At 41.4% G+C, this 17,958-nt stretch overlaps 1 protein-coding gene across 8 annotated transcripts in view; it reads left to right on the top strand.

The window, feature by feature from the left end:
• BMAL1 (basic helix-loop-helix ARNT like 1) overlaps nucleotides 1-17,958 on the top strand; it is a 51,923-nt gene that overhangs the window by 9,750 nt on the left and 24,215 nt on the right. For 7 of the 8 annotated variants that reach the window (XM_064657271.1, XM_064657274.1, XM_064657272.1 and 4 more), the window contains exons 2-3: nucleotides 15,731-15,854; nucleotides 16,554-16,701. In XM_064657271.1, coding sequence (XP_064513341.1) covers nucleotides 16,562-16,701 — 140 coding nt within the window. In that variant the 5' untranslated portion in view covers nucleotides 15,731-15,854; nucleotides 16,554-16,561. Of the gene's footprint in view, nucleotides 1-12,941; nucleotides 13,091-15,730; nucleotides 15,855-16,553; nucleotides 16,702-17,958 lie in introns of those variants that run through there. The other variant, XM_064657270.1, reaches the window with a different exon arrangement.

The raw sequence follows: 17,958 nt of genomic DNA, 5'->3' as shown, positions 1-17,958 counted from the left end.
CACACATCCTTCCAGGAGTGTACTCCTCAGAATCACTTCCACATGTGAGCTTTTCATTGCCTTCCACCCTTCAAAGGCGTGCTCTTGTAGTTCCTGGTGGCTTCTTGTGTTGTTGTGTTCTGCTTATCTTCAGAGTTTTCACGTTGCTATTTTTCAGGCTGTAAACATCAGTCATCTCAGTGCAATTATATTTGATGGTTTTATTGCCATTCCAATATGGAGCAATGTTTCCTAAGCATGACTTCCCTGCATGTTGAATAGCATTCATCCAGCTCCTTTCTTGACTGTGCTCCCGTGTATTGGAGGTGGATTAAACTTTGGTGTTGATAAAACAGCCTTCTATAAAAGGGGTAAATGTATTCAAAACAGCAGCTCACCAACAAAATAAGTGCTTTTCAGACTGTTTCTTTAATCCTTCTGTTGCCCTGTGGACTTTGTGGGCTTATTCTTGCTGTAACATCCTCTAGGAAGTTGACCTGTGTGCTCGTGTTCAGGTGTGTTTAAGAGGTAAGTTATATGGACACTTGCTGGTGGGTTTGTCATCTCTGCCCCTCCATTGTATAGTGCTGGCACTTGTTTGACTTCCTGAATCACCTCACTGTGATCTACTCAGACTTGTAGCTTTTTTTTTTCTTTAAATTACCTTTTTATAGGATTAGTTCTAATCTATTTTGGGGCTCTGAAAAGCTCACTGTGGGTTTTGTAAGCGCCAGCGCTGTATGGGAGTGCACAGCTGAATGCTGAAGGCAGGAGGTTAACAACTCTTGCAGTTACAAAGGGCAACTGATAAACTAATAAAACTAGTAAAAAAGTGTGAATTCTGCCACATGAGTCTCTCAAAGAAGAGTCTGTGCTGCACTGTAAAAATTCATGTAGCCACATCTTAAATAAACTGTCAAACTGGTTCATACAGTTGCCGTGTGTGATCTAAGCAGGGATTAGTCAGCAGCCTTGTTTCTGGCCATTTCAACTTTCAGCTTGACTTTGATGTTACATCAGTCAGGTTTTGTATCCTGTGATGGCAGAAGAGACTCTTGCTGGTGGGAGAGTCAAGGGGCACAGGCTGGTCTGTGATCACTCCAGCAGGCTGTGTGAGAAATCCATGTGCCATGTCTAACACTCGTGTTCCTTTCTATCATCCTTACAAGAGGAAGTGACTGAGGGTGGGAGGGCTTTGTTGACTGGCAGTTCCCAGGGCAGCGTTGGAGAGGGAGACAAAAGAATTTGTGGCTTGGTAAACAAGGATATGGAGCTGGATTCAAAGGTAGATTGGTCTATGTATGATGTTAATTATGTCATAACTTTAATACTTTCCTGGTCCTGATAAAGTGTTAATAGAAAACTGAAGAGAGTTCAAGGAATGAGCTCTTTTGCAAACATAAACTTGCAATGTGAAATGAACGGAACAAAACTAAACTTAGTTAAACAAGGAGAAAGCAATTTACTGGATTGATCCTTCAGCCAATGACCCTGATAAGGATATCTGGTAGGAGAAAATGAAATGAGGTTTATTAGCTGATAGATGACCTAATGAAACTCAGGCTAGAAGGGTTGGAAATTATGAATAAGAGGAACTAAGCTTTGGAACAGGGAAGGTGGGAGGCGGGTAACAGATTCTTGTAACATATCACTTCTTCCAGGATATCTTTCTAAAGTAAACTTTGGCCTGAATTACAGCGTATCAGTTTGCTCTATAAAGCAGCAGATGAGGTTGCCTCCTGTTGCAGCAGAGGAGATCAGAACATGTGGTTGTGAAAGGGAACAGATATGCATGAATCCGATATTGGTATTAAGGTAAAACTTACCTACTTATCTCTGTGACACACTGTGTTTGAGCAGAAGGAAGCGAAAGGACATACAGCTTGTACCTCTCTGGGAAGGAGAGGGAGGGTCAGAAAGACTCATAGCAGAGAGAGGACTATCTGTAGAGGCTCTTGCAGCAAAACAACTTAAAAATGAAAAGGTTAAACATACTACAGAGGATTCTCATGTTGTTATTCTGTAAGGCATAGATACAACGTAATACCTAAGAGTTTTGTTCAGCAATGCTAAAAAGCAAAGCAAAACCTCACTTTTGGTCTGTAATCTTAATAATTGAAGGCAGCAAAACATAACACTTCTCTATTTTGAAATAAGAATGTCAAGTTTTAGTACCAATGATTTGTATGAGAAGATAATTTCAAGCACTGCTACTTGAGGGAGGCAAAAGAGGACAAGAAACCTGAGGAGCTGGTACTCATATTTAGGGAAACAAAGATGTATTAATTTAACATGAAGATAATGAGAGGACATTTACATTTGTCAGTTAAGTTATTCAAAGTAAATATTTTCAGTTTAGTCAGTTACTTCAGAATTTATTGAATATAAATTTAAGCTTGTACATGTAGAGGCAAAGAATAAATTCAGTGCATATGGAAGAGGAGACAGAACCCTTGAAGACAGCTGAAGAGGCTCTAGCAGATTTTCTTTAAAAAACATGGCACTTGAGCACCAGATGAGTGACTGAGAAAAAAACACATACAAAAAGGATATGTAATTCTCTGTTCAAGTCAGGGCAAGATAGTGCATGAGACTGTAAACCATGTTCTGAAGTGAACATTGCAGAAAAATAGGAAAAAAGCAAAAAATATTTATATCTACTGTGTAGCGTGTGAGCCTCTGAAATATGTGATTCTCTTCTGTTCTAAGCATATTTGCCTAGTTGGGTTTTTCCTTATGTGTAATCAAAGGTCAAAGGCTGGACTCGATGACCTTGGAGGTCTTTTCCAACCGTAATGGTTCCATGACCTGGAACAGTTTCCCTTCTTTGCTGGCTCCTTTGGCCTCTTTTAAGAAGATAATTGTTAGCTCTAGTTGATGATTTGAAATTCAATTTCCTACTGTAGTAAAGACTTGAGGTGAGTGGAGAAGTGTGTGTATGAACTGAAGTGCTTGGCGAGGTGAGGCAGGCACTGCCACTCTGGGTGTTTGTTTTGGGTGGTTTGTGCCTGCTGGCTTTTCTGTGGCTCCCCATTCAGCACTATTGTTTCTGGGTGCTGCATGGGAACTCAGCTGTCTAAACTGGATTTGAAATTCCACTTATGAAAGTTGGTTTTTATCAGAAAGGCTATTTTTTCTGATAAGCTGAGCTTTTACACTGGCCTTGCTAAACTCCTAATGTGTACTGACTCAGTTTAAATGTTCCACCTGGTGCTGAGTGGTGTTACAGTGGTAACTGCAAGTGGGTTAACTTAAACCAGAAGGGACTTAGAAGGGTTTTTTGAGGATGTTGTATATTTTACACTTTCCCTATGGGCATTCCATGTATATCATACTTGTAAGTAAAAGTTTCTCTGAATGCTTAGCAAAAGAACATTACCTCAATTTCTAATACTGAAAGAAGGCAAGAGCGACCATTGTGTGCCATAACAAAGACCCAGTTCCTGTAGAGTCCTTTCTGGAGCAGGGCTGTGAGTGGCTCCTGATGAAGAGTTAGGATTAGGGCCAACAGTTACTTTCAGCTCAGGGACTTCCCAAGCCAGATCTGGTGGTAACCCTCAGCAGAATTCCTGTCCATGAACTGGTCCTACCTCTCTGCAGAAACCACATGGACTTCCAGCCTTTCTGTTATCTGGCAGGGAGTTTCCACAGCCTTCCACCTCATGTGTGAAGAGCTGTGTTGTTTTGAGCCTTTCAGCCAAGCTTTGTTGGATGTCCCTGTGACATTTGATGATTTTGTAGACCTTGGTCCTCTTGCTTTTCTAAGCTGAAGAGTACCAGCTCACTTCATTGTTCCTTAAGCAGAACTCGTTGCCTGTCTTGTTCTGCTGGGTAAAACTAGAAAGTTTTCCATTTTCTAATAAATCTATTTGCTGGGGATTTGTTGGATGATATCCAAGCCATCCTCCGTACTGTTCAGGAGCTGTAAATAATTATGAGCATTTGTAAGTGGTAACTAAGGGACTGCATTATTAATATTTGGCACAAGTCTCCTACTTGCGGAAATAAGATCATCTAAACCTACTTAAATCTTTTTTGTGTTGGCATGTGGACTGTCTAGTGATCCTTTCTAGGTCCACTGGGATCAGGATGCGTGGGTCGTGGAATGTTCTCTTTTGGAATAAAACAATGGGTTGGAAAAACTTCTGGTTGCAACTGTTAGTCAGATGTCCCTTGGTTCTGTTTTGTATCCTCTCTTCCTTAGGAGGGGAAGGGGGATGTTGCAGGGGTGGATCTTTGATCCAACCACAAGCAATCATTTAAAAAAATAAAAAAAATCAAACTTGCAGCCTTCATTTTTACGAAGAGTCCTTTTGTGGTATGTGTGGCTGTGGTTTATTGTGGTGGGATTCCTCAGTTGCCCGTGTTTTGTCTTGACAGGATTTTTTATCTCTTGTTTTTTGTGTGTGGGTTACACACTGTTCTTCCCCACTTGTATTTCCATTTTTTTTTTTTAACTGTCAAGATGTCTGCATAGCATAAGGACCCTATTAAGTGAATTCCTGGTGTTCCCTGATCATTCCTCTGCCTTTAGTAAGGGCTGTCATGATTTGGGAATGTAAAACGTAATAGTACTCATTCAAACTTGTCTGTTGATTTAAGTTAAAAATCATAGATTTAAAAGCCTCTCTGGAAAAATGCAAGTCCGAGGCTTGCATCCAGCTGTATCTCTGGCAGCCAAATGTCTCAGGTTTGGAAATTTGGTGGCTCTCAACATCAGCACTGATATATAGATGCACGAAAAAGGACTATGTTGTATCAGCCATTTCTGTAAAGGGCTTTCCTACTGCTGTAGGCCTTTCTCAGGAAAATAAAGCTTCCACTCCCACTGAAGCAGTGACTGCAGAGTGGATAGAAATACTCCTCCACCGTGTCTGTGTGCTCACAACTTGTCATTCACAAAAGAGCAAACTCCTGAGCAGTGAAAATGTCACAGTGCAGGTGTGGATCAGTGGAAAGGTTTCAGCACACCTTGTCTTGCTCAAACCATGGCGGGATTTGGATGTTGAAAACAAATCCTGCAGGAGTGCTGTAAATATCTTGAAAGTGCAGAAGGGCTGTGACAGGGGTATTTTAACCACCTAGTGTTGTTGAAAGGGACTGTTCTACCCTATCCCCTCTTCTGACACGTCTCATCCCTTTGCTTTGAGCTGCTCCTGGGTATCATCTGACCTTTCAGCAAGAGGGTTGAGATTTCTAACCCCCCAGAAGACATCATTGCTTTCTGTCAAGTCTTTATTCAGCCTGATGAATTCAACACACTCTGTACAAACAGGCTCCGGGGACTCCGGAAAAGTCTCTGCTGGAAGGGAAATGTGGAGGAAGAGTGACAAGAGAAGGAAAAAAGGGATAAAGCCTTCCCTTTGGCACTAAGATGTTACATCAGCTGTTCTGTGGAACTTTGCTGGGAGGTTTTTAACAGCATCTTCTGCTTATCCTGAGCTAGACAAATGCAGCTTTCTCAAAGCCATATAGCTGTTACTGAGGTCCTTGCCAGTGTGCACATGAATGTAAAAGACAGGAAATGTTCTGCGTGGTTTCTCCCCGAGCAATCACTTGATTTGCTCCACCAAGTCTTACTTTGAATGCTGTAATTTGAAAGCCTCAGAAACAAAAATGTCCTACGTGCTGTGTTTAGGGAAGTGCACATTGTGGAGTGTCTGGGGCTCACCTTGGAGATGTCACATTGCACAGAAATTCCAGTTTACCCAAGAGAGAAGGAAACATAAAAAGTAGCTAGTGCTGTAGTAGAAGGATGTCACTCTAGAGTTCACTGTATGGTGCGATGACACATCTAACTTTACTTTTAATGTCCTGTTAAAGGACTTCTTTGAGTTGTGATTTTGGTTTCACTGTCACTGGAAGCTGGTGGACATCTGATGTGGGACTGCAGGGAGCTGTCCTGCTGTTCTGCAGCAGTGCTAAGAACTGCTCTGGGCTGGATGGGGAGTCATCAGCTACAGCAATTCTGCTCACAGTGTGCTGTATCAATATTAGTGCTGGCCCGGGGGCTCTGGGGAGCTTGCCCTGCTTCTCATATCCACCACTGCTGCAGTTCCAAGTGCTTTGTGTGACTCTCTGAGGAGCAGAGTATCGAATAATGCCCCAGTGTGAGCTGTCAGAGCTCGGAAACGCTGCCTTCCTCAGCCTCAGCAGCAAACAGCTCATTTAAAAACCCGGATATCAGGCGTGGGGGAGGTTGTTACTTCAACAGGACTGATAATGGCATGTGTACCTTTTCATCATAGTTGTGGCTTTGCGTGTTTTCCATAGAACATACGAGGGCTAAATTATCGCAGTGTCACAGTTTTCTGTGGTTTGATTTGGATTTAACTGGCAAACAGTGTGACTTCAGGAAACCAACCTGCTGAGCTTATTTATGTCAGTGTTTATTGTTGCTCCACCAGCAAAGGGACTCCAGGTGCAGGGTGAGGCGATTTCCATGAGTGGGTGCGGGGAGAGGTTATTTTCTAAAAACCTGAAATCTGTAAATAATTTTAAATTGTAAATTCTTCTAACTTTGTTGACTTAATACATACAGTAGCTATGCCATCTTTATATGTTCTTAGGATTTCTTTTTTTTTTTTTAGCAGATTCCTATATGCTCAACAAAAAGCTGTCATGCCCTACTATCCAAAAACCAGTGGTGTATTGGGAGAATGAAAATTAACCTGAGCCTCTAATGTGGTACTGAAATAGTCTTAAGGAAGAAATATTGATGTTCCTATGGGTGTGATGCATATGTGTTTGACAGCTGATTTTGTGTGAAGTCCAAAAAAGCTTTTAAGAAAACCAGTGGGGAAAAAGGAACCTGCCAGTAAAATGTGGGCTAGAGGCAGCTGGAGTGAGGAATACCCCAGCTTGGTTCCAGGCAGAGTGAGAGTATCTTCCTTTTCCCAGGGCTTGCTTTTGGATGGAAAGGGAAGTGACAGCCTGTTGGCTTTTCTTTGTTGGGCTGGCGGTGTTGGGACAGCTCCTTCCAGGCAGACATGGAATTCAGCAGGACCAGAGGGAGTCTGCAAAAACTGGAAATGAAAGTATCAGCTATAAATAGAGCCACCTATAAGTAGAACCAACCTCCTGTGACATTTCTGCCCTTTTGTGTCAGTGTTTTGTTCCCTGAAGATACAAAGTGTTTGGTTGTACTTTGGCAGATCTCTGAATGAAAGGCCTCACATGTGCCAAGTGCCTTTGGATTTGTTGTAGTAAAAATGTGACTGGAAAACAGAATCAACTTAAAGCAGTATCTCTAAGAGTATTTGGATCAGGTGATTCAGCTCAAAAGAAATCTCAGGAAACTGGGATTGTCACCTTAATAAATGCATTTCAGAGGCTAAAAGAAGTGTGCAGTGGTTCAACCTATTCAGCTGAGAAATGGCTAACATCCCATAACGCATGAACTTTAAAAGTCAAGTGAGAAAATATTACTTGTGTAGTATTAGTCATGCCAGGGCTTGAATATCCTGTCTAGTTTGGATGTCTACAATGCTCCAGTAAGAGGAGGGGAGAAGAAAAGTGAAAACCTGGCAGCAGCCAAGAAGGATTTGGTGATGGGAAGCTGGAGTAACTAATGAAGGACAAAAATAGTGCTTTGGCTGTGAGAAGAGTGAATCGAGTTAAAGCTTGTTCCCACTTGAAAAATTTACATCTAGACATCCTATTGCAGGTTATATTAAAGTACAAGCAGTAATTATAAGGTTGAGGAAGAAGCCCTGGATGGGATTCCGTGGTGTGCCAAGTCACTGCTGGGACTGGGTGGGTGTTAGAGTGGGATCTGACATAGAGCTTCTACCTTCGGGGAAGTGTTTTGCTAAACTGCTGTTTCACATGGATACCTTTTAAAAGGTGCATTTCTTAGAACTTCTGAGAGGATTTTGCCTTCCTGCCATTGAAAGACAACTTTGGAGATTATGAACCACGGGAAGTGAAGATGTAGGAGCTTCACTGAACTGTAGTAAGGAAGTTAAAGTGCCCAGATCATATCACAGTTATACTTACAATGAACAGTTGGGCTTTGGGACATTTATTCATCAACTTTAGATATTTAACTGCGTGAGACGTACTTATTCATTTTGGGTAACTGAAGGGTTAAGATATCTTTAGAACTTGTATCTGAAGTAGCTGTCTGCTAGAAACCAGTGCTCATATTTAGGAGTTGGATGAAATCTGGAAACAGAAAACTGCATGTTTTGGACTGCAAGTGCAAAAAGTGGGCATTCCCAGCTGTGAGTTCCAGATGTGCTGATTTTTAACTTCCCGCTGTTGGTGTGACATGAGGAGTGAGTTAAAGAGCTTACCTACTCGTTATCTTGTGTGCTTCTCCTGCTCCAGAAACGTCAGTCCGAGTTGTGTACAGTCCTCTTACGCAGAAATTTCTAATCTTGTAAAAATTCTGCCTTTGAAGGCGGCTTTACAGTGCAGCACAAGATAAGACATTTTGTTGACAGATCAGAAGTAATGTGTACAACTTGGGAGACTTCACAGAACCACTGGCTCCTCAACTGAGAAGGTTTTGTTGTTTTTTGGGTTTGGGTGTGTGTTTCCGATCAAAGCGTGCTGGAAGTACATGAGCTACTGAAGAAATCAACAATAACTTTGATTAGGGTTTTACTTTGAAGCCCATTAATGCTGGATAATTGATTTACTTGCATGGTAGGATAGATTTCCCTCTGTCTTTCACACACCCCCAGCCTCCCACCCCCTCCAAAACCCTTGGGGATGGCATAGGGTTGATGAGCAAGGATTGCATTCAGTGGTTGTGAAACAGTATGTCCTTCATGTATTGGAGGCTGGACCTGGCTTGGAAACTCAAAACTTCAGCTAAGTTTGTATTTCAGTAATTGAGGGAGGAGACTTCATTTGTTGTGTTTGGTTTTTTTTTTCTTTTTTTTTTCTTTTTTTTCTTTTAGCTGTGGGTCTGTCATTACTAAAAGAACAATTGATTTTGATGTTAAATGAGTTGAGTTAGATAACTGGCCCAAAAGACTTAAAATTTCTTTTGTCTGTAAATTTTAAGTCTTCTCATCTTCCCCAGTGTTGAAAATATAATACCTTGTTTCTTCCCAGACATACACAAAATCTTCTGAAGGATTGGAATAAATGAGAATTAAATACAACACCCTAACATAGATGTTATGAACTTACTTTACCAGCATTTAACATCAGTGGACCCTGTTTTTAATTAAAATCTAATTTTTACATTTTTAAAGTAAAATGTAATGTAATTTTAATGTAAAATGTAATTTTATAGAGAGATATATTTATATTTATAGATCTATTTATATAGATATAGATAAAACTTATATTACAGAAATTCTGGGGTGCTGTACTGAACAATATTTCTGAAGCATTTTCTTAAAATATGTTGGTTTGGGCTTGTTGGGTTTTTTAAATAATTAAAACACTTCTGAAGTTGAACTCAGTTCTTTTCCTACAAGCAGCTGTTCTCAGAGTAACTGATTTTTATTCCATTTTGGTCGTATCTGTTTCCAATAAAATCAGTCTGGATGTTTTTGATAATAGGACTTGTTGAAATAAGACATCCAGAGGCATGAAGGAGTGTTCTGACTGAGAGTGGATCTTTGATAGTCATACCTGGGTGTAATTCTTGGTGTAGTTTTTCTTACTCTTCGCAGGAGGTCGGCTGTTACCTTACGCAGGTTGTGTGACAGCCCTCCATGATGTATCCATCTTGACATTTGAGATTAAATATCAACATGTGTTCCTAGAATACCTGTGGTGTTCTCAGTGTGTCTATAAAATGTCACATGGCACCCAGTGAAATGTTTGCAGAGCTCTGAGGAGAACTCAGTGGTTCCTGCTCCGAGCAGAGACGTCTGAAGCGCTGGTTAATCTCACTCTGTCCACTGTGGCTGAGCTCAGGAATTCCTTCAGCACCAGTACAGTTGTACCCAGTATCTGTGCTGTGAGGACTAGTATTTGTTACTCCCAGAAGCCTGTAGAGGGGCTACAGTTTGCTTTATGTGTAGAACTTTCACAAATCCCTTCAAACCTGGTCTTCCAAGAAAGGCGGGTCCCTTTTTGTTTTCCCCGTGGAAGCAGTTTCTTGAAACCTGAGGAGTGCGTGTACTGGCGGATTGATCATCGAAGCAGGCCAAATTCCTCTGGTTACAGCAACATGTTAGCACTGATTTCCAAGTGTGTGCATCACCACCTCTTCACAAGGGCTTGATTAGTTCCCTTGTGATGTTTCCTTTTGATGGCTGCCCAAAATGAAATATGTGAACAGGCCAACATAAGCTCACTTCAAAGAACGAGAGCTCAAAGAGTCTAATCTTGGCTGACGAGAAGCTTACACCAGATCAAGCATTCAATAATGGTTGCAAACTAGCAAGCTTTGTAGAAACACTCTTGCAGCTGGGATTCACTGCGTAGGTGCAGAGGCAAACAGCCTTGAGATGTGAGAGGAAATGGAATCCCCTGTGTCTGAGGGTCAGCTGGGCAGTCAGGATGCTGGTTCTTACGAAGGCTCAGCCTCCAGATGTGGTGGCTGTTCCATAGCACTGTGTGTTAGACCTTTAGCTGTACCACCAGAGGTAAACACCAGTCCCCTGCGAGGGAGGGAAATGCTTCATCCATGGCACAGACAAGGTGGTCTGAACAGGTTTGATTCCTGGAAGGGACATGAGTTGGCTTTGGATTTGTTCCAGTTTTCATCTCCTACTGTGGAGATGGTCCGTATCTCCATCCTTGAGGCCTTCCCGTGGGACTGGATCAGCCTTGAAGGACACATTTATCTGAGCATGAGCTGGGATTTTTGAAGGTTGTTAAATCTGTTAAGTTCTCTTTCAAGAAACATTCTGTTTTCCTTTCCTTCCATGCTATCTGAAGCTCCATACTTAGAGGTGCAGACAATCCAGCTCCAGGGAGGAATGACTAATACACCTCATGAGCGTGCTGCCAACCAGGGGGATCTCTACAGGCCAGAGGAAAGAGTCACCAAGAATCTTATAAAGAACCTTAAGAAGTTAACAAAGGGAAATGTCAAGTCCTGCACCTAGTGAGGAAAAGGCCCATGTCCCACTACAGGTTAGGGACTGACTAGCTGGAAAACAGCTTGGCAGAAAAGATCTTGGTGGTTCATGAGCTGGCAGTGATGCCTTTGCAGCAAGGAAGGCCAACAGCCTCCTGGATTGCTTTAGGAGTCGTGTTGCCAGCAGGCTGAGGGGAGTGATCCTTCCCATTTACTGGGCACTGCTGAGACACTTCAGTGTTCTGGGTCTAGTTCTGAGCTCCCCAGTGCAAGAGAAGGTTGTTTTAGTTACCACTTATCCTTGGTTTTGAGACAACAGAGAAGTCCTTCGTTAAAATAGCTGGAAGTAAAAGTTTTAGGTACTTTCCCTTATAAACAAGGAGATACAGGAACTGAGGCCCTTCTTGATCTGGAATTCTCAGTGTTCTGAGAATGAGATAAAATGCAGCATATTGTCCTGTGTCTCCATTGCCACTCTGACAGTCTGGAAAACTGTGAGTTGATGCCATGAGGTGGCCTGTTCCATCTTTTCTCAGAGACACTGCTGATGAACAGGCGTTTTCGGTGTGGGGGAGCACATGGACCGTATATTGATCTATTGAGAGACTGCATGTGGAGTTTATCTTCTGTTCCTTGGAGACTTTTTCCCCCTATGTCAAAATTGTTTATCTTGTAGCTTTGTGGCTCTTTTAGATTCATGGGCTTCTTCCCTCCAGCCTGCTACTTTTTCCTTAGGAAACATGGAGAGCAGCTATTGGAAGACAGAGTGGTTTGAGCAGTCTCTGCCTTCCCCAGAGCAGGGTATTCCTCTTGTGAGGGGGTGGGGGAGCTGCAGGAGGATTTTGCATCACTGCTCTGTGTGTGTGGTGGGGTCAAAACATGAGCTACTGATGTCAGGAGGAGTTCCAGGGCTCAGATGTGGATCACAGGGTGCCAGGGGCTGGTGAACATACTGATGAATGAGTGGTAAAAGGGTAACCTCAACAAGCAAACCAGGGTAAAACCACTTCTTTGCCCTAGAGAGTGAGGTGAGATGTATCTGCATGTGAGAGGAAGCCACTGGGCTTTTTGTCTTCTGAGTGTTCTTGCAAATAGTGTTGGGGAGCTCAAGGAACATAAATGTGCCATTAAAACAAAACAGTATCAATGTATTTGGAAAATACGAAGTATTTTGACAGCTGCTCCTTAAGTACTGAAGGAAAAGGAAAATACCTCTGCTTTAGTTCAAAGATCTTCCAATGATTCCAAGGGAGTATTCCATAATAAAGATTCTGATGTAGGAACTGCTTGTTACTTGCAGCAGCCATGCCCACATATGTCTGTCTGCATCTTGAAATCATCACAGCGACTCTTGCAGCCGAAATCTCCCCCATTTTTGAGTCCGTGAGCATCTGGAGCCTCCAGACTTCTGCAGCACCTCTTGAAGTGCTGTTAGTGAAGATAAATAACCAGTTTAGTACTAGTTTGTGCTGTGACAGTGAACTCCAGCGATAGAATGCTGCTGTGAAGGGAAGTTGATGATTTCCTCTCCTGTTTTCGCTTCAGTCCTTACACGCAGGGACAATGAGTATCTTCTCAATTGCTTCTTCAGGAAACCACACCACGGTTTCCCTCTGCCGTTGCGAAATGGTGCTTTTTAAGTGCGAGACATTTCTGATTCATGAAGTTATGAATTGCATCTCTCGTTCAAGAATATGTTGGAGATAGATGACTCTTGCCCAGGGGGAACCAAAACTGATGGGCCTTGTGGAAAGAGGTCTTGACTCCCGGGTGGGTGCTTGGCACATGTAGTTGACCTACTTTAGCTCTGACCTTGATTTGCTCAGAGGTGTTTATGTACTCGTGATCAGCTTTGCTGCATGATTAAGCTGGCCACGTGTTATCTAACTTTTTTTTTTTTAATGAGGGATGAACAGTAAGATTTCTTTTTACTGTCTCATTAGCCTTGTTGCAGGAGATTGGAGAAAGATGGAATGCAAGGAAGGGGAATCCCGAAGGAAGTAGAGTCCCAAACAGGCTGTAGAGAGAAACTGTCATGAGATACAATGACAAAATATCGTTTGATTCTCATCTACAGAAGAATTTAATCAGGAAGTGGACTACATGGCAATTTTTCAAGTAGGTCTCTGGAGTACTTTGGCAACAGGCTTGGCATCATAAATGGAAGATTTGAACTTTGCTTATATAGATATGGGTAACTTTTGCATTCCTTCTCATAGAGAGTTTTTTTTAGCCATTGAACATCAAGCAGCTGGAGGCTGAAAAGACAGTAAAATATTCAATTTTTCAGAATTTTAAGAGAGCCTTGCAACAAAACACTTCTCTGAACTGTTCACTATTTAGTGGGGCATGCTGATTTTTGCTCTGATCATTGGGTTGACATTTTCTTAACTTGAAACCTCATTTCAAGAGACATGCATTGTTCTTAGCTCCTGTAATGCTGAAATGTAGGACTGTGATTGTTAGAACTGGGATGAGCACTTGGGACATGGTAGAGAAAGGACTGACTGGAAAACAAATTGAGAATTCTGCTTTTTATGTGTGGGTTTTTGTTTTTTTCTTAAATGGTCAAGACTTAAAATAGCTGCTTTGAAACTATCAAAATAGACAGTTATAGTTTAAAATAGCAGCACAACTGAATGGATACTTAATTTCAAGATCTTTCTTTTCTATAAAACTGATTTGAAATTTTTGTTTGAGATGAACAACAATTTTTTTTTTTAGCATTACTGCACAGTGACTTGTGCAGTGTTCTGATTATGGAGCTAAAATGCTGACTGTTGCAGGCAGTCTTAAAGGGAAAGGACTGTGTTAAACTTACAAATCCTCCCCCCTGCTTTTTTAATTTGGTAATTTCAGCTCTTCCCAACCTTTTTTCTGGGTGGTCCATGAAATATAAAGCAGTAAAATGTGAGTTCAACAGGTTCTCTCACATATAGAGGTGTTCAGAAACTTGTGAAAGTTAATTGTGGGTGGTTGGGTCAGAAATTTCAGGAGGTACTTGTTTCTAGCATTGTGCAGTGCTTGGGGTTTGTGTCAGGTTCCAAGAGGGAATCATAAGTTGTTTGCTGTGGCAGTGCTCTTACCACTGGATTCACAGGGCTTAGCCAGGGGCCACACTAAGTTTAGCTATAACTAATTTCTGCACATCAAATGAGGCTGGAGATAATGCTTTTGGGTCTAAACCAGGCACAGAGAAATGGCCAGTGACTGTGGTTTAACTGGTAAAGCAAGATGCAGTAATCTCATACCCCACAGTAACATAATCGTGTCTAAAGCTGTTGGGCTGCTTTGGGTGAGAGGAACAAAGCAGACAACAAGGAAAGGCTGACACGGGGAGAAAGCAGGGCCTGGTCTACAAGTAACTGTATGAGTGTGAAAGAAAGCCTTGTAAAGCAAGTGTGATTATGGATTCAATGGCAGTTTATGATTTGACTTAAATTCGTACTGATTTGGCTTTTGTCAGTGATCTTCTGCTTTGGCCTCTTAACATGCATGAACCAACATGCCTAGACATTCTCAAAAATGGAAAAGGAGGTTGTTTGGGAAAGGACCACAGAGAAGTTGTTGGGTGAGATGGATGATGTGCCCCCAGGAGAGTTTGGAAGCTCTGCTTCTAGAACAACAGTGATCCTGTTCAGAAGTTGGTGGTATGAAGGCAATGACTTGCCTGACCCTAGACTGAAGAGCTGCAATCCTGACTTATTACCATAATAGGACCAGTGAATTAGATAATTTATACTTGTGAATGTCTGAATTTGCTATTCTGGCAGCACTGGAGAAAATGATACCACATGATTTTGGATTTTGTGAGGTTTTCATAGCCTGTCTCTATGTGTGATTGAGTAAAATTGGTTATAATTTGATCATGTTGATAGAACACTGGTTGTTTGACTTGTGAGCTTCTGAGAGTGTCATGGGAGCTGCTTGTTCTGTATAATTGGGAAGTTCTACTGTTGTCACAGGTTGGAAGGGCAGTGAGGATGTTCACAGGTGCATTAACCAGAAAACAATGCACTCAATAGACCTGCAAAGGTTTTTTGCAGGAGGAAGACGTAGAACAGTTTTTAAGTCTTCCATAGTAAGTTTTGCTGAAAAACTTGTTTTGTGACAGCAATCTGGAAAGGAAGGGCAACCACCTGCAGCCCAACCACTAGGTTTACAGTATAGCTGGGAAACACATTTAAGGGCTTGAGTTGTAGCATGGGCTGTGGATTTTATGTAAAACTTGAAGCTTGCAGAATAGAACAGTACTTAACCCCTGTCCTTCAAAAATGCCAACTGCTGTTACAGTGGAAAACAAAACAGTAAGTCAAACCCAAACTGTCTTACTGCTTTGGCCACCTTCAAATAAGGCAGTCAGGAGGGAAGGGATAAGTCTGTCTTTTGCACTGTGACAGCAGTTTAGGTTGTTCTGGCATCATCTGACAACAGATGTGTTCGTGACTGTGAGCGTGTGATCGTTGATTATGAGCAGAGGGGGTTTATGCAAAGACCAAAGAATGATAAGCAGGGCCCAAATGGAAGTGATGCTGAAGAGATTCCTTTTGTTCCACAGCTTGGTCCGTTGGAGACACACATCCCAACATCTAACCCTCTTGCTGGATGGGTAAAGCTTCCACATTTTATAAGGAAATGAGTATTTTATCCTTGAGTAGGAAACATGTGTTGCTGTTGTAAACTGTGTCTAAAACGTTTGTTCTAAACAAGCTTGTTTTGAAGGTGGTTTTTAAGCTTGTTGGTTTTCCTCCCATTCAGGTTTTTGAGAGTATTTGACCAACAGAATATGAGGCATGGAAGAGTTCTAAGGTGATCAGCTGCTTTGGGCTGAGCATCATCATCTTTGTTCAAGTGGATCTAGGCTTCCAAGACAGGCCTTCAGGTAAAAACTCTTCTGTTTCACAGTTGATGCTATTTAGAAATGAACTTTTCACAGGGGTTTCTTCCAACAATATAATTATTTGCAGTCTAGAGGATTTAAAAAGTCTATGTTTTGGATAAAAGAGCCAATTAGATTAATTTGCACTTTTAACTAGTCTTCTTAGACTGTCATTGGGTTATTAGGATTTTTATTTGTGGGATCTACTGTGATGGAGGTGTTTGATTTCTATGGAAATCTAAATTCTGTTCCACGAAATTCAGTGGAATTATAACTTTTAAAGCTTGTGAACTTTGATAATATGATCTTCAAATGGAGAGACAGACTAAAACTAGTGTTCCCAGTCAGCAATATTTCTGTTAGGTAGAAATAATTGGCTGGCCAGTTAAAATAAGAGTAAACCTGGTTTGGTTAAAGATCACACTAACAGTTCGTTAAAAACAATTGTGTGGAGTGACATGTTTTGAGAATGGTCATGGTTTGTGTGCAATATTCAATACACTGGTATATGGAAAAGGAGAAATTGCCTATTACCTGTTTTATGGCAAAAGGAAATAACAGAAACTGTGATTTTCTCAGTTTTTAAGAATGCTAAGTTTGAGAGAACTTTTTTTTGATTAAAAATGTGAATTTCTGCCTATATTAATGCAGTGGTTTTTTGGTTGGTGGGTTTCTTGTGTTTTTTTTTTCCCCTAATGTTAGACAGTCCAATGGCAGACCAAAGGATGGACATATCTTCTACAATTAGTGACTTTATGTCACCAGACCCTGCTGACTTGATCTCCAGTTCCCTTAGCACTTCAGGAATGGATTGTAATAGGAAAAGAAAGGGAAGCTCTACTGATTATCAGTAAGTGGATTTCTCTTGATTTAGCTCTGCTAAAAAGAGGTGGTAACACAACAATACAGTGTGGGAGGCTATAGTAATATTTATAGCAATTTTTAAATAACCTTTTCTTGGCAACCTGCCTTAAAGGTTTCAATAAAGAAAAAAGCTGCTATGCACTAAGAGGACAGTTCAACATTTAATAATTAAAATAAAGCTGTCATCTCAGTGCAGCTGGAATTGAGGGCTATCAGATGGGGAGGGAGGAGGAGAAAAGCACTTGGCTGATGGGGGGGTGGAATTAGTGCTGATGAAAAGTACAGTGTGAAGGTTGATTATACTGACCATTGACATAGGAAAAAAATGTTTGACTAGTGGAAGGGGAAGGTAATAAATTTATTGAAAAGCAGAAGCAAAACTAGGAGTTGTTCCTTTTCTTCACCTATTTTTTGCCTATTTAGTCACTTCCTATCAGTGTGCTGCCAGCCTTTGCCTGATGAAACTATTTTGGTCCCTCAGTCAAATATGAATCTGAATAGTCTCTGGTTTAAGGCATTAGAGCTGCCTTTCATTTAATCAACTGGTTTAATCTTGTGTTGGTTCTCGACTGTGGGCTGTTAATCCTGACACAATAAAAACCTGATTTCTTCTCAGTCAGTGGTAGAATGTGGCTTTATTTCAAGAAAGCTGCTTTCTCATTAAGGGAAGCTTGCTAATAACAGTGCTCAGAAGCACTCTCCAAGCCATGGCTTCTCTCCTGGGGCAGGTGTTTGGCATAAAAAGAAATGCCACCAACTCTGCTTTAGGTAGTGAAGGTTGTAGTAGAGTTTGCCAGATTTCCAAGTGTGCAATATCTCCTGCACTAGGAACACCAAAACCAGCCAACTTACTCCAAGTCACTGTACAAACCTCCTGTGTGTTGTCACTTAACAAAGCCTGGCTGCAGGATAGCTTGGGAATGGACACATCCATTATTCATATGGCCACAGAGTCTGGTTTTATGTAACTCAGCACAAATTTTATCACTGTGGGCTTTGGAGTGTTGGCAGCTCTTTTTACACGGAGGGGCAGAATTTCTGATTCATGCCAAGCATGACAATTAAGAATTAGATTCCTTGTGTGTAGGACTTCTTTTTAGGAGACCTTATGCACAAAACTTTATGCAGTTTTTAAAGGCCACAAATGCACTGCATATGTACCTTCTCTAACGTGCCTTTAGTCTTCTTGAAAAGTACATGAGTCCCTCCAGTTTAATTGACCACTACAAAATTCAGTGAACAG

Source organism: Pseudopipra pipra, chromosome 6, assembly GCF_036250125.1.
Source record: "Pseudopipra pipra isolate bDixPip1 chromosome 6, bDixPip1.hap1, whole genome shotgun sequence".
Classification (NCBI taxonomy): Eukaryota; Metazoa; Chordata; class Aves; order Passeriformes; family Pipridae; genus Pseudopipra; species Pseudopipra pipra.
The sequence above is the reverse complement of the archived record's forward strand: the minus strand, read 5'-3'. Positions and strand labels throughout refer to the sequence as shown.